At 47.1% G+C, this 14,148-nt stretch overlaps 1 protein-coding gene across 2 annotated transcripts in view; it reads left to right on the top strand.

Annotated features, from left to right (window-relative positions):
• kaznb (kazrin, periplakin interacting protein b) overlaps positions 1 to 12,634 on the top strand; it is a gene marked incomplete at both ends in the record, with an annotated part of 121,048 nt that extends 108,414 nt beyond the window's left edge. Inside the window, 6 exons of one of the 2 annotated variants that reach the window (XM_080545553.1) lie at positions 1,975 to 2,172; positions 5,456 to 5,592; positions 7,367 to 7,537; positions 11,041 to 11,221; positions 11,507 to 11,668; positions 12,441 to 12,634. In XM_080545553.1, coding sequence (XP_080401679.1) covers positions 1,975 to 2,172; positions 5,456 to 5,592; positions 7,367 to 7,537; positions 11,041 to 11,221; positions 11,507 to 11,668; positions 12,441 to 12,634 — 1,043 coding nt within the window. The remainder of the gene's footprint in view (positions 1 to 1,974; positions 2,173 to 5,455; positions 5,593 to 7,366; positions 7,538 to 11,040; positions 11,222 to 11,506; positions 11,669 to 12,440) is intronic. The other variant, XM_080545552.1, reaches the window with a different exon arrangement.
• Between the last annotated feature and the right edge of the window lie 1,514 nt (positions 12,635 to 14,148).

Below are 14,148 nucleotides of genomic sequence, written 5' to 3'. Positions count from 1 at the left end.
AACAGGACTGGAGCTTGCTGCTGGGGTTGTTGATATTTTATTGAGTCTTGAATCAGAGGACTGTCTTTCACTTGGCTCTGGATCTCTGTAACTGTGCAGCTCTGTAACTGTGTATCTCTGTATCTCTGTCTCTCTGTCTCTCTGTCTCTCTCTCTCTGTCTCTCTGTCTCTCTGTGTCTCTGTCTCTCTGTATCTCTGTCTCTCTGTGTCTCTGTCTCTCTGTGTCTCTGTCTCTCTGTCTCTCTGTCTCTCTGTCTCTCTGTGTCCCTGTCTCTCTGTATCTCTGTCTCTCTGTCTCTCTGTCTCTCTGTATCCCTGTCTCTCTGTATCCCTGTCTCTCTGTCTCTCTGTCTCTCTCTCTCTGTCTCTCTCTGTCTCTCTGTCTCTCTGTATCCCTGTCTCTCTGTCTCTCTGTCTCTCTGTATCCCTGTCTCTCTGTCTCTCTGTATCTCTGTGTCTCTGTGTCTCTGTCTCTCTGTCTCTCTGTGTCTCTGTGTCTCTGTCTCTCTGTGTCTCTGTGTCTCTGTCTCTGTCTCTCTGTATCTCTGTGTCTCTGTATCTCTATCTCTCTCTCTCTCTGTCTCTCTGTATCTCTGTCTCTCTGTGTCTCTGTCTCTCTGTGTCTCTGTCTCTCTGTATCTCTGTCCCTCTGTGTCTCTGTCTCTCTGTATCTCTGTGTCTCTGTATCTCTATCTCTCTCTCTGTCTCTCTGTGTCTCTGTCTCTCTGTCTCTCTGTCTCTGTCTCTCTGTCTCTCTGTGTCTCTGTCTCTCTGTATCTCTGTCTCTCTGTGTCTCTATCTCTCTGTCTCTCTGTCTCTCTCTGTCTCTCTGTCTCTCTGTCTCTCTGTCTCTCTGTGTCTCTGTGTCTCTGTCTCTGTCTCTCTGTCTCTCTGTGTCTCTGTATCTCTGTCTCTCTGTCTCTCTCTATCTCTGTCTCTCTGTAGCTCTGCCAGTTTGAGTCTTGAGACTGTCACTCCTCGGTGATCTCTTTCTCTCTATAACCCGTGACTTCGGCTTAGAGGCTGCTGTGTCCCTCTGCTGTGTGCACGTGCACACGCATGTGGTGTCTTTATGTGTGTGTGTGTGTGTGTGTGTGTGTGAGTCTAATTATTATCATACTCTCTCTCTCTCTGCTTGCTTTTCCCTCTTCTCATCCTCCCTCATTCTTCTTTCCGCCAACCTGTTTTCAACCTGAGAGCCTCTCCATCTCTCCCTCTCTCCCTCTCTTTTATTGCGTTGTTTTCTTTTTCTACTTAATTGTTTGCTGCATTATTGGCATGGGAAACATACGTTTACATTGCCAAAGAAAGTGTGAAGATAAAAAACAGACCAAAAAATAACATGATGTACGACTAGAATAATCTATTAATAATAATAAGCTATTAAACAGAGCTGTATATATATAGTATACAGGTAAATAAAGATAACTTACATTAAAAATAGAAAAGCGTGGACACATTGCAGTTAAAAAAAATACAGTGTAAACATTATGCACAGAGGTTAGCATGGTGCAAATAGTGCAGATACTTATTTACAGTCTTTACAGTGGTTGTGTTCCATTGGACGTCCTTTTACTGTCAGAACAGCTCACAGATCTACTGCTCTCTCTCTCTCCCTCTCCCTCCCTCCCTCTCTCTCTCCCTCTCTCTCTCTCCCTCTCCCTCCCTCCCTCTCTCTCTCTCTCTCTCCCTCCCTCCCCCTCCCTCTCTCCCTCTCCCTCTCTCTCTCCCCCTCTCTCTCTCTTTATTGACATGTACTGAAAGTGTATGAAGTAATGAAATACTGATTTTTGTAATGTTTTAATGTAAGGACTCTTGGAAGATTAGCCATTGGCTAAAAGAGGTCCTAATAAAAACTCAAACTCTCTCTCCCTCTCTCCCTCCCTCTCTCTCTCTCTCTCCCTCCCTCATTCTCTCTCCCTCTCTCTCCCTCCCTCCCCCCCCCCCTCTCTCTCTCTCTCTCTCTCTCTCTAGTGCTGCTGCGTGAGGAGGTGGCCCAGCTGCAGGAGGAGGTCCACCTGCTGAGGCAGATGAAGGACATGCTGAGTAAGGACCTGGAGGAGACCCAGACCCAGGAAGGATGCTCGGCCCATCTGCTCTCCGCCACCGAGCTGAAGGTGCAGCTGGGAGACAAGGAGCAAGAGCTGGACCGTGCCAAGGAGGCCTTACAAGGTCAGGACCTCCCCACACATACATGCCGTACTACAGCATACGAGGCTTGGTGGAGGTAGACATCGGAGGAGGGGCTCATTGTAAATGCATAGAATGAGACCGTCCTCTGATTTCAAACCCCCCTCCTGCCTCCCCTGGTCCCCCACCTGCACCTACTGTATCTCACTGCTGCCCTGCTAACTACTGTACACAGCTGCCCTGACCCTCACCAAGCCACGGCCGCATAGACCCCACCCTGTTTCTGTCATAACACACGCCTAGGGGCCAGAGAGGCCGGACAGCAATCCGGTAGGTCGCTGGTTCGATCCCCACCCGATGGAGCTAGCCGGATGTGAGCTGGTGACTGGAGGGTTGCTGGCATCATCTATCTATCTATCTATCATCGTAGGTGCTGCCATTGTGCCCTTGAGCAAGGCACTTAACCCCCAAACTGCTCCAGGGGGTGCCAAAAATGTTTGTTCCTGTGCCCAGAGCCCAGAGCTCTGTTCTCCCTGGTGGGGGGACGGGACGGGACGGGACGTGTGCACGAAACATTTCGTTGCCTCAGTACTTGCACTTTGTACTTGGTGCAATGACAATAAAGTCGAACGTAATCTAATTCATCTCACCGAGAGCCAATTACACAACAGCCAACAACTTGTTGAGTCAACCCCTTGAAATGCCGTGCCCAATCCGACTTGGCATCTCTGTGATATTTTGATTCTGGTACGTCCCGTACACGGTTGCTCTGGGAAACCCCCACACACTCCTCTCCACCTTGCGTGTGAGGGATGGACGCTCTTATCCTCCTTATCTGGCCTTCCTGATGTGGTCGGTGTTCGGGGAGGGGAGTAGGAGCAGATAAGCAGACGTGTCTGGGCCGTCCTGGTCGTCAGGAATGAGTGGGATCTGTCCGTTTCTCCAGCTCCCCTCTACGATCTGTTGCTTTGAGGGTTGAGGTCCAGGGGAGGCTGATGGAGGTGGAGGACGGGTCTCGTTGTAATGCACGGAAAGAAGGAATCTAGATCTAATCGTCGTCGATGACACCGTTCCTTGTTCTGTCCCATGCGGTACAGTGAGCCCCCCCCCCGTCCTCCGATCTCTACCTCTACCAGCCTCCCCCTGGTGGAGCTCTACCTCTACCAGCCTCCCCCTGGTGGAGCTCTACCTCTACCAGCCTCCCCCTGGTGGAGCTCTACCTCTACCAGCCTCCCCCTGGTGGAGCTCCATACATGGAAGAATGAACAACAACCCTTGGGATTTTGAAATATACGCTGTTAGATTGGAGCGGAATGTTTCGTTGAGTGTGTGGTGAGGGAGATTGTCCTAGCATGGTTCAATGTGGTTTCTCTTGTGAACACTGTTATGAAAGCGGCGCCCTCCCCAACTCCCACCACCCAAAGCAATATTTGAGGAGGAAATATTGACTTGCTTGCACAACTGTAAACGAGGTTAACGGAGACTATTCCCTATTCACGCTGGCGTCTCAAAGAAATATAACTTGCTTATGCTTATTCTCTTATGCAACCCCCCCCCCCCCTCCCCACCCGAGACTGCTTGTGTCAACAATAATAGGGAGAACTGTTTGTAGACTGTATACTGTCTGACTGGATTACTCGACAAACTACTTTATCACTTTTGCTGTATATCTTTCTACACCCCCCCCCCCCCCCCCAACCCCCTTCTGCTGTCGTTCTCTCCACAGTTAAGGAGAGTGACAGGTGGCAGGTAGCGTGCGGTTCATAAATGCAGAGGTCTCTTGTGTAACTGTTGAAAAACAGGTTTGAATGTCGAGCGAGGGAAGCTTGTGGTAGAAAACATGGACGTTCGGAATGCCTAATGAGAGTCTGTGTGTGTCCTGGTTGTGAAGAAAACAACAGCTTTCTAACCCTATTCTACTTCCTAGAACACATTTTCTAGAGGTGTTTCCGGAATATAAAACGGTTATCTTCAGCCCAGCTCTGCCCATTGAAGCTTCACTAGGCTTTTTTTTCCCTCCAAAAAATGAGTTCTTTTTTTAATAGAGTTTCCAACGTGGCCAATTGAGGCGGTTGTTGGTAAGATTAGTGGACATAATCCCCCGCGCCCTGGTCTGCATGGGTACGTGTGACGGATGAGTAAGTGCCACTCTTGACTGCCACTTATCTTCTGAGAAGATTACATCGTTTGCCGCTATGGAAAAACAATCATTTCGGTGCTCCTCCTTGGGTTTCACAATTTACGGCGGAGTACCATCTAGTGGCGGTGTGGTGTAACTGCGTCACAGACCCCAGCCTTTTGGTTGAACACACACAATACAACCATAAATCAGGGGAGGCTGGTGGATGAAGAAATCATACGGGGCTCATTGTAAATGCATGAAACGGAATGAGGTCTTTGACCCATGTTTTTGATACCATTCGGCTGTGGCGCAGTAGGTAGAGCTGCCATCTAATGATCGCAAGGTTTGCAGTTCGGCAGTTCGAGCCCCGGCTGGCCACATGTCGAAGTGTCCTTGGGCAAGACACTGAACCCCAAATTGCTCCCAGTGAGCGGGCCGGCGCCTTGCATGGTAGCTTGCCGCCATTGGTGTGTGAATGTGTGCGAATGGGTGAATGAGAGGCCATTGTAAAAGCGCTATATAAGTGCAATCCTTTTTTCCTTCATTCCGTTCCAGGCATTACAATTAGTCCATCCTCCAATGTCTACCTCCACCAGCCTCTCCTGATGTATCAATAAATACAACCTACCATAACCAACCTTCCACTTGTTATCTGTTTTAAAGATGTGAGTGTTCATCAGGTCATAATACCAGTGTTGTTACACAGTTGTACAGCGGAGATATCCAAGTTGAATATGTTGAATCTTCCCTCCTCTAGCATTGTAACTGCCAATGGCCCCTGATGTTGGCATAGATTACCATACATTCACTTACTTAGACAAATGTATTTGTTGTAAGTCCCCTCGGATAAAGGCTTCTGCTAAATTCCAAATGTAAATGAATATGTAAATCATATGTGATTATATGACTCCAGCTGTGTTGACTCTGTTTGCAGGCAGATTTAGCTGTGTACCAGGGGGAGGCTGGTGGAGGTAGAAACCAGAGGATGGGCTCATTGTAATGCAGGGAACGGAATGAGGAATGATATCACGTGCCATCCCTCTTTCCATCCCATGCATTATAATGAGCCCATCCTCCCATTTCTACCTTCACCAGCCTCCCCTTGGTGTACAGTACTGCTGGGTTGCCTGTGCCTGTGTGTGTTGTGCTTATCTGTGTGTGTGTGTGTGTGTGTGTGTGTGTGTGTGTGTGTGTGTGTGTCAGCTATGAAGTCGGACCGTAAGCGGCTGAAGGTGGAGAAGTCGGATCTGGTGAACCAGATGCAGCAGCTGTACACAACCCTGGACAGCAGGGAGGAGCAGCTCCGAGACTTCATACGCAACTACGACCAGCACCGGAAGGTACACACACACACACACACACACACACACACACCTAACAAGTCATTCCTAAGTCCCTTTCGCACATAGTTCCCTGTAAATGACATGGAATCCCAACCCGGGTCCGCCAGTGATTTTCGCCGTTCACGCATGAGCTAAATGCCCTTCGATTGGTTGTCGCGTTGCGTCTTTTCACGCGTCCCGGGTCTGCACGAGCTACTTGAATCACGCATTCAACCGGATGCAGAACTGGGACGTAGTAGACGTGCATTCGAACGAGACAGGCGTATCTGTATATATATATATCTGCCATATATCATACCTCCGTTTTATATGTATTTATCATCATATGTTTCACATTAATTGAACAGCGAGTCAACTCGTATTATGCTTACCATCACCAAGTTCGCTCGCCAACTAAAGCACTTGATTACCGTTGAATCAACGGTGTTGATATAAACATACTATACTAGTCCAAAAGCACAGTATGGGAGAACTTGGTGATGGTAAGCATAATACGAGTTCACTCAATTAGACAGCGGGCTCTCTCCCTGCTGATTGTGCAATGGAGGACACCTATGGGAGGAGATGGTGTGTGTGCACTGCTCCGTAATGCGTCTATATCACAAAATGTACATTTGATAAGTAAGTAATCTAGCTAACTATGTAGTATCCAGTTGTGGAATTATATTCATCACTACTTTGGCTGATGTGACGTGGGTTAACTAGCCAACTCCTTAAGTACAAAGTGAGAAACTCCTCGCTATGATTGGTTCACTTGTTCCATGTGAAAACGTCTTGCGTCAGACATATGTAACCCTTTGCGTGGCGGACCAGGGAATGTTCAGGCTTCTGTTCACACCTAAGCCTTCCCTATAAATTCCATGGAATTATACAAGGTCCTGACCAGGGAAAACGCCTGATTGAATTTCGCAGGTCAGTTGCGTTCACACATACACTGTACCAGGTAAATTCCATGGAATCTACAGGGAAGACTTGTATGTGTGAAAGGTGTTCTAGATACCTAGAGGTGGAGGCTGGTGGAGGTAGAAATCGGAGGACAGGCTCATTGTAATGCATGGAATTAAATGAGTTTGATATCATTCCTCATTCCATTCCATGCATTACAATAATAATAATACTTAAGCAATATCACACTTGAGGTCGTGCTGTTATACTGAATATCAGCACGGCCTCAAGTGTGATATTGCTTTTATACAACAGTTCTACAGCGCCATTTATTAGTTAACAGTAATAAGCGACAACAGATTATGATTTGTTTGTTTATTTAATCATAAAAATAAACTAAAAATAGTTCCGCAACTGAACTTCAAATGGACTGTTGCCTAGTAACCTGAACACAAACAATGTAGTCTAATTAACAGTCATTTAGTAGAACATCTGTGCGGGCGGAGTGATACATATCATTAAAAGTCCCAGTGCTGTTATACTGAATATCAGCACTCATGGAATGCCTCTTGTCCATTCATATTACTTAGTCGGAACTAACTGTTGTATAAATTAGACTTATATAGCACTTTTCTAGACACTCAAAGACGCTTTACAAACTGACAAACAATGAGCCCGTCCTCCGATGTCTACCTCCACCAGCCTCCCCTGCTAGATAACGCTACAGTAGTCAAGTCAGACCAGCACTCCAGGTAGCTATTTTAACAACAAGTCTCGCACAGCACTAAAATGTTCCAGTCCACATTGACTGGGACACGGTATCATTGAGACATCCAGCTTGATGGAGAGACCATTCATTGACTGACAGTGAGTCTGTGTTCTCCAGGAGAGCGAGGATGCGGTGAAGGCCCTGGCCAAGGAGAAGGACCTGCTGGAGAGAGAGAAGTGGGACCTGAGGAGGCAGACCAAGGAGGCCACGGAGCAGGCCTGCATCCTGCGCTCTCACATGGACGTGAAGGAGAACAGGATTAAAGAGCTGGAGGCGGAGCTCACCATGGTGAGACACGCACGCCGATACACGCCGCGCACACACACACGCGCACCAATTGATGTGCGCACACACACAAATGCACGCGCGCACACACATACACACACGCAAGCGCACAAACACACACGCACACGCCCGCCCGCGCGAACACACACATTAATATGTTATTCAAGCAGACATTGTGCTTTTGCCTGTACTGGAATTTATGTATTTTCTTGCGTGGGTGCAGAGTCACTTAGAAGAGCAGTATGTCTGTCTGTCTGTCTGTCTGTCTGTGTCCCTTAGAGGAGCAGTCTATCTGTCTGTCTGTCTGTGTCCCTTAGAGGAGCAGTCTGTCTGTCTGTCTGAGATGAACTCATTATTCAATCCATGTCCTTAATCCCTCTCCTCTCTGCTCACTGCCAGTCAACTCCACACACATACACATACACACACACACACACACACACTCACACTCACACCACCCCCAGCTCCTCTGCTCCTCTGTACAGCTCAGGCCCTCTTCTCTCCCCCTCTCCCCCCCCTCCTCCCCCTCTCCCTCTCCTCTCCCCCCCCCTCCTCCCCCTCTCCCTCTCCTCTCCTCTCCTCTCTCTCCCTCTCCTCTCGGCAGCAGCAGTGATAACGTTTCTCAGGGCAGCAGCTCTGACAGAGTAGCCTATCTCTGTGGAGCGGCGCAGCACCAGAGAATGATGCTAACTGTTGGGACTGATCAGTCACATCTAATCCCTGACACATTTCAGCGCACCGGGGGCGCTGTTCCAAACACGACGACCGTGTGCTTCTAGTACCGCGTGTCTATCTGGGTTTATGTCAGCGTACGCGTGGGCGCCTCCTCGCGTGTCTGTGATAGCGTGTGTGTGTGTGCACCAGGGGAGGCTGGGGGAGGTAGAAACGGGAGGACGGGCTGCACTGTAATGCATGGAACGGAATGAGGAAATGATATCAAGGAATGAGGAACACACACACACACACACACACACACACACACACACACTCTGATGAACAATCCCCCCCCTCCTCAATGTAGACAATCAATTTAGCCTTTGCAGTACGGCTGGTTGCACACACCCCTGGTCGATGTGAACACTCAATGGACCTATCGCTAAGCCACGCCCCCTTTGAAAACTCGGACAAACAAACAACTCTTCACTGACAGTGACTGACTGACCAACCGTGACTGAATGACATTCAATGACTTACGATGGCGGGAGTTGGCAGATTTCTGACTTCTGATTTACCACAGCAGAGTAATAGACATGTTTTTTTAAAGATGACAAGAATATTTCGTCTAGAGAAGCTTTTCACCATCAGATATTAGCGAGTTGTTTGTCCGAGTTTTCTGCCTGTAGTGACTTTTGCTGTGATATGATTGGACAATTTCTATTTCGGGGGCGTGGCTTAGCGATAGGTCCATTACCCTTTGCACTACACATACCTGTCTGTGCCTACGTACACTAGCCTCTGTTCTCCATCTTGGTATTCACAGTGTGTGTGCGTGTGCGTGTGCGTGTGTGTGTGTGTGTGTGTGTGTGTGTGTGCGTGCGTGCGTCCGTGCGTGCGTGTGTGTGCGTGTGTGAGACATCTTCTGCCCCTCAGCACTGCGTCTCCTGAGGACACCCGCTTTTCCCCTCTACTGTGTAGTCTACGTGATACGCAGGACTACGCCGTATACCCACTAGGAAAGGCCAAGGATTTGCGTATACCCACTTAAAAAAGCGCGAGGATACGTAACGGCGTTTTGTGACAGAACTTTCACACTTTTATTCATAAAATTCACCCCGTCTGTGTTACGAAGCACTTACTTCGAACTTTCTGACATGTTTGTTATCGCATAACCAGTCGTTCAGAATGCTCTCAGAATTTCCCCTACAATTGCCTTGGGGTGGGCGGGCCAGACCTACCTCCACACTTCGCTTCGTGCCGCGCTGGAGAATGGTTTTGTTTTGTTTTGACGCGAGAGAGTTTTTTGCAGGGTGAAAGCTCTGCAGAAGAAAGTAAGCAAGTTGAAACGTTAGCAAATATAATTACTGTGTTCTGACAGAGAAAGTTGGTTCAAATTAGTTGTTATTATTGTGACTAAAGTGTCTGATTATAGTTTCATGATGTGAATAATAGTGTCAAAGAACTAGCAAGCTAGCTAGCGTGCTCAGAGGTGATTAGATGAGCTAGTCTGCTGCACACATGCCAGCTAAAGAGCTAACTGGATGCACTTCATTATTTTACTTAAAGTAGATATACAATCTTTCTTATTCTGCTAGAATTGGGCTTTATGGTAATACCATAATGGTATATTTACAGTACATGGACAGTGGATTGAAGCATTGGAACAAACCCTCATTGGAAATGTCTGTTTTTTGAATGAATGAATGAATGGTCTTTATTGTCATTAATACAGTACAGGTACCATACAACGAAATTTAGGAGGGGGGGCTCCCCTGGTGCTAGGAAAAAAAATACTAAAAACAAGAAGGGAAAAGAGCTGGTTTACATCAATAAAGGCTAGCCTATATACACTATCCACTATACTATACTACTATACTATACAAATAAAACACTGTGCTGTACTCTATGCTATAAATATCCTAACATTTCATGTACATCTCTGAACCTTCTGTACATGAGGGTTGTCATATTGCACATAGTATTATTGCACATTCATTTAAAGTGTCGCAGTTTGCAGGTTTGAAATAGGCCATTTTTGTAGTTGGACATACGGTTTTCTTACAGGTGAGAGAGTAAGTAAAGACAGTATCTGACTGCATTGCCCACAGCAACCCAATATTCAATTAGAATGATGTTATGATTTGATATGAATTCAATTTATACCTCTTATTACATTATAAATACTCTGGTTGTTATGTTTGCCTTTTGGTTGACAGCAAAAGAGGGAGAAAGGAGGATAGAGAGGGAGAGGATGAGAGAGAGTAGGATGGTGTCGGCACACCAGAGAGAGAGAGAGCAAGAACCAGGTGAGAAAGTGGACAGGTAGTCAAGACCACATAAGTAGCCTTGAGAACCGATGGTTCTCGAGCCTAATGGCCCTTAGGGGGCAGGAGCCTATCTCCTGTTTCTGTAGCGTGAGGCAGCTTGATGTACAAGTACAGTCCATGCCACCCTCCCTAAGGCAGCAAACACTGGTGTAGATGCATACTGTATGCATAAGTGAGTGTGGTGGTGCTTATGGGGTGTCGCTACGGGACAGGTGTCGCTCTGACTGGGAGGGCAAAATCACAGTATACCCACTAGAAAAAACTAGACTACACCACTGACTGTGTCCCTAAAAACTGTACAGTTTCTCTGTTTCTCCAGTGTAAAAAAAAAGAAGAAGGTGATAGAAGAAGGTTTCTCCTTCTATCAATGGCCCCAGGCCTGAGCTGGATTACTCTTCCTGCTACGACTGGTGGATTGATGATTCACTTGCTTAGTATTCAAATGTATTGATTGTAAGTCGCTTTGGTATAAGGCGTCTGCTAAATGCCAAAAATGTAAATGTAAACGTGTGTGTCCCTCAGGCCAAGCAGTCCCTGGCCACCCTCACGAAGGACGTGCCCAAGCGCCACTCCCTGGTCATGCCCTCGGAGCCGGTGATGAACGGCAGCCAGGAGTGGGTGATGCAGGCGGACCTGCCCCTCACGGCCGCCATACGCCAGAGCCAACAGACCCTCTACCACGGACACACCACGGACCGCCAGGGTAGGCCCACCCGTCACACCCCTCTCTGTCTGGGGGTCTCTCTTTTCTGTGGTCCCTTCCGTGGTGTCTTTCGGAGTCGCTCGCTTGGTCTCTCTCGGTCTCTCTCTCTCTCTTTCAAGGGGGGCTCTTGCACACTCACACACACACACACACACACGACACGACACACATAGAGACATCTCAGTTTCTCAGCATTGAGGAGACACTGATGTGATTGTCTGTATATGTGTATGTGTCTGTGTGTGTTTCTGTTTGTGTGTGTGTGTGTGTGTGTGTGTTCTCCAGCCGTGGTGAGGGTCAGCCCCTGTCACTCCCGCCAGCCGTCCATCATCTCGGACGCGTCGGCGGTGGACGGGGACCGCTCGTCCACGCCCAGCGACATCAACTCCCCGCGCCACCGGACCCACTCCCTCTGCAATGTAAGATCTGCCTGGCCCACCCGACCAAGTAATCACACCTCCGCAACTCTCTATAAGTACTTTTACTTGCTCTCTGTCCTGTCCTGTCCTGTCCTGTCCTGGCTGTCTGTCAGTTGGTCGGTTTGGTCTGTCTGTCTGTCTGTCTGCTCGTCAGTCTGTCGGTCGGTCGGTCTGTTTGTCCTGTCTATCTGTCTGTCTGTCTGTCCGTCTGTCTGTCCGTCCGTCCTTATCGGTAACACTTCGATGGATAGTCGATAGTCGCATAGTAAGTTGATGGACATCGATAAATGCTTCCTGGTTACGTCTACAGACATGCAGTCGACAGTAACTGACTGTTGATAGTTTGTAGAGTATCCACTGACAGTCTGTTGATAGTTTGTAGAGTATCCACTGACAGTCTGTTGATCGTTTCTAGAGCATCCACTGACAGTCTGTTGATCGTTTCTAGAGCATCCACTGACAGTCTGTTGATCGTTTCTAGAGCATCCACTGACAGTCTGTTGATCGTTTCTAGAGCATCCACTGACAGTCTGTTGATCGTTTCTAGAGCATCCACTGACAGTCTGTTGATCGTTTCTAGAGCATCCACTGACAGTCTGTTGATAGTTTGTAGGGCATCCACTGACAGTCTGTTGATAGGTTGTAGAGCATCCACTGTGGCATCTGCTATCTAAATGAAGTGTTACCTCTGTATCCTCCCAGCCTGTGGGGTGGTTTGGATTTGGTTCTGTGGTTCCGTGGTTCATTCAGTGTGGTGTGTTGGTGAGAGGATCTCCTGTACCTGACTAACCTGGTTCCACCTCTCCCCCCTCCGCTCCAGTCCATGGAGGACCTGGAGGATCAGAAGCGTAAGACGAAGAAGAAGGAGAAGATGAGTCTGGGCTCCCTGTCTCGTGTCTTTGCCCGGGGCAAGCAGCGCAAGTCAATGGACCCGGGCCTGTTTGATGGTACATCCACCCCTGATTATTACATAGAGGAGGATGCTGACTGGTGATGGTGTGTGTGGATCTCTATGTCTGCGGGGGGGAGTGTGTGTGTGTGTGTGTGTGTGTGTGTGTGTGTGTGTGTGTGTGTGTGTGCGTGTGTTTGTATGAATGTGTGTGTGTGTGCGCGCGCTTGTGCATGTGTGTGTGTCTGTGTGTGTGTGTGTGTGTGTGTGTGTGTGTGTGTGTGTGTGTGTGTGTGTGTGCGTGTGTGTGCGTGTGTGTGTGTGTGTGTGCATGGTCTACCGTGTGTGCCCTAAAGAGAAACCTGAGAGACAACTGCTACCCCCCAGAAATGTACATTATCCTTAAAATGTATGTATGTAAATTAAATATATATTTATAGATGTACATGTATGCATATGTATATATGTTTACATGCATATAAATATATACATGGGATTATTATTATGTGCGGACATGTTTATGCTGTGTTATCTTTATTTGTTTTAATATATGTTTCTTTTTTTATAACTGGAGACTTGAAGGACGGCTGTGCATATGTAAATAGGACTTAATTGTGCACCTAGTGTTTGTAAATGTCTATCGTCTTTTAACGGTTGTTATTTTACAGTTGCTTTTATCATGCTTTTGGAAATGTGATTTGTTTTTATTTACCCACCTCAAAGTCTTATTTGGCCCATTTCCTATATGACATGATCATAAAAGTTCCTATGAGCGACCCAAGGAGTCCCCTGGATGGTGTAATTGGTGACTAAATGTCCTTTCCGACTCTCCTCCTGTTCAACACGTCTACTGTACCACCACCGTTATTCTTTTGTACTCAATTGAGCAAAACAGTAGTCTGAGTACAGTAGTACAATGTTTCTTACTGAGTGAATTCGGGCGCCAAAAAAGATAACGACAATCAAATGGAATCTGACGATATTGTAGTTCACCATGGAATACTGGTGCACCATTTTAGAAATGTCCCCCTTGTCACGAACAGTCAGGAGTATTCTTACAGTTGGTTTCCTGTTAATAATAAGAGAGTTAAAGGACCTGTATGGCCTACATGGGCATCAACAACAGTTAGGATAGGATTTATTAAAGTGATGGTTTGAGTGCCAGAGTGTTTGCTTGTCGAGTGATAGGTTCATGTTTATTTAGTATGACGATGCTAGGTACCGTAGAGAGTTGACCTTAGTGTGTGTGTATATGCAAAGTGAGAGGTTATGTCCTGCTTGCCCCGCCTACTGACATGTTGAATTCAAGAGTCTTCCCACGACACCTAATTAATAGACCAGAAGCTGCCAACCAAAAAAATCTATTAGGGATGGTTTTAACAATTGAGTGCTTCACACAAAAAACAGAGTGACTACTGACTTAACCATGTTATTTACTGTATATGTACCATACATCCTGTCTAAAAAAGCATGTTCAAGTGCCAAAGGTTCAAGTTTGATCTTTGAAAAAAACAAAAACAAAAAAAAGAACAAAAAAAGAATCAATCCAGATTACATGCTACTGTGTCCGTTGGCACCGCCTTGTGAGATGGCCTTTGTCCTTATTTAGATTGACGCTG

Source organism: Nansenia antarctica (genome assembly GCF_963989245.1).
Source record: "Nansenia antarctica genome assembly, chromosome: 15".
Taxonomy (NCBI): domain Eukaryota; kingdom Metazoa; phylum Chordata; class Actinopteri; order Argentiniformes; family Microstomatidae; genus Nansenia; species Nansenia antarctica.
The sequence above is the reverse complement of the archived record's forward strand: the minus strand, read 5'-3'. Positions and strand labels throughout refer to the sequence as shown.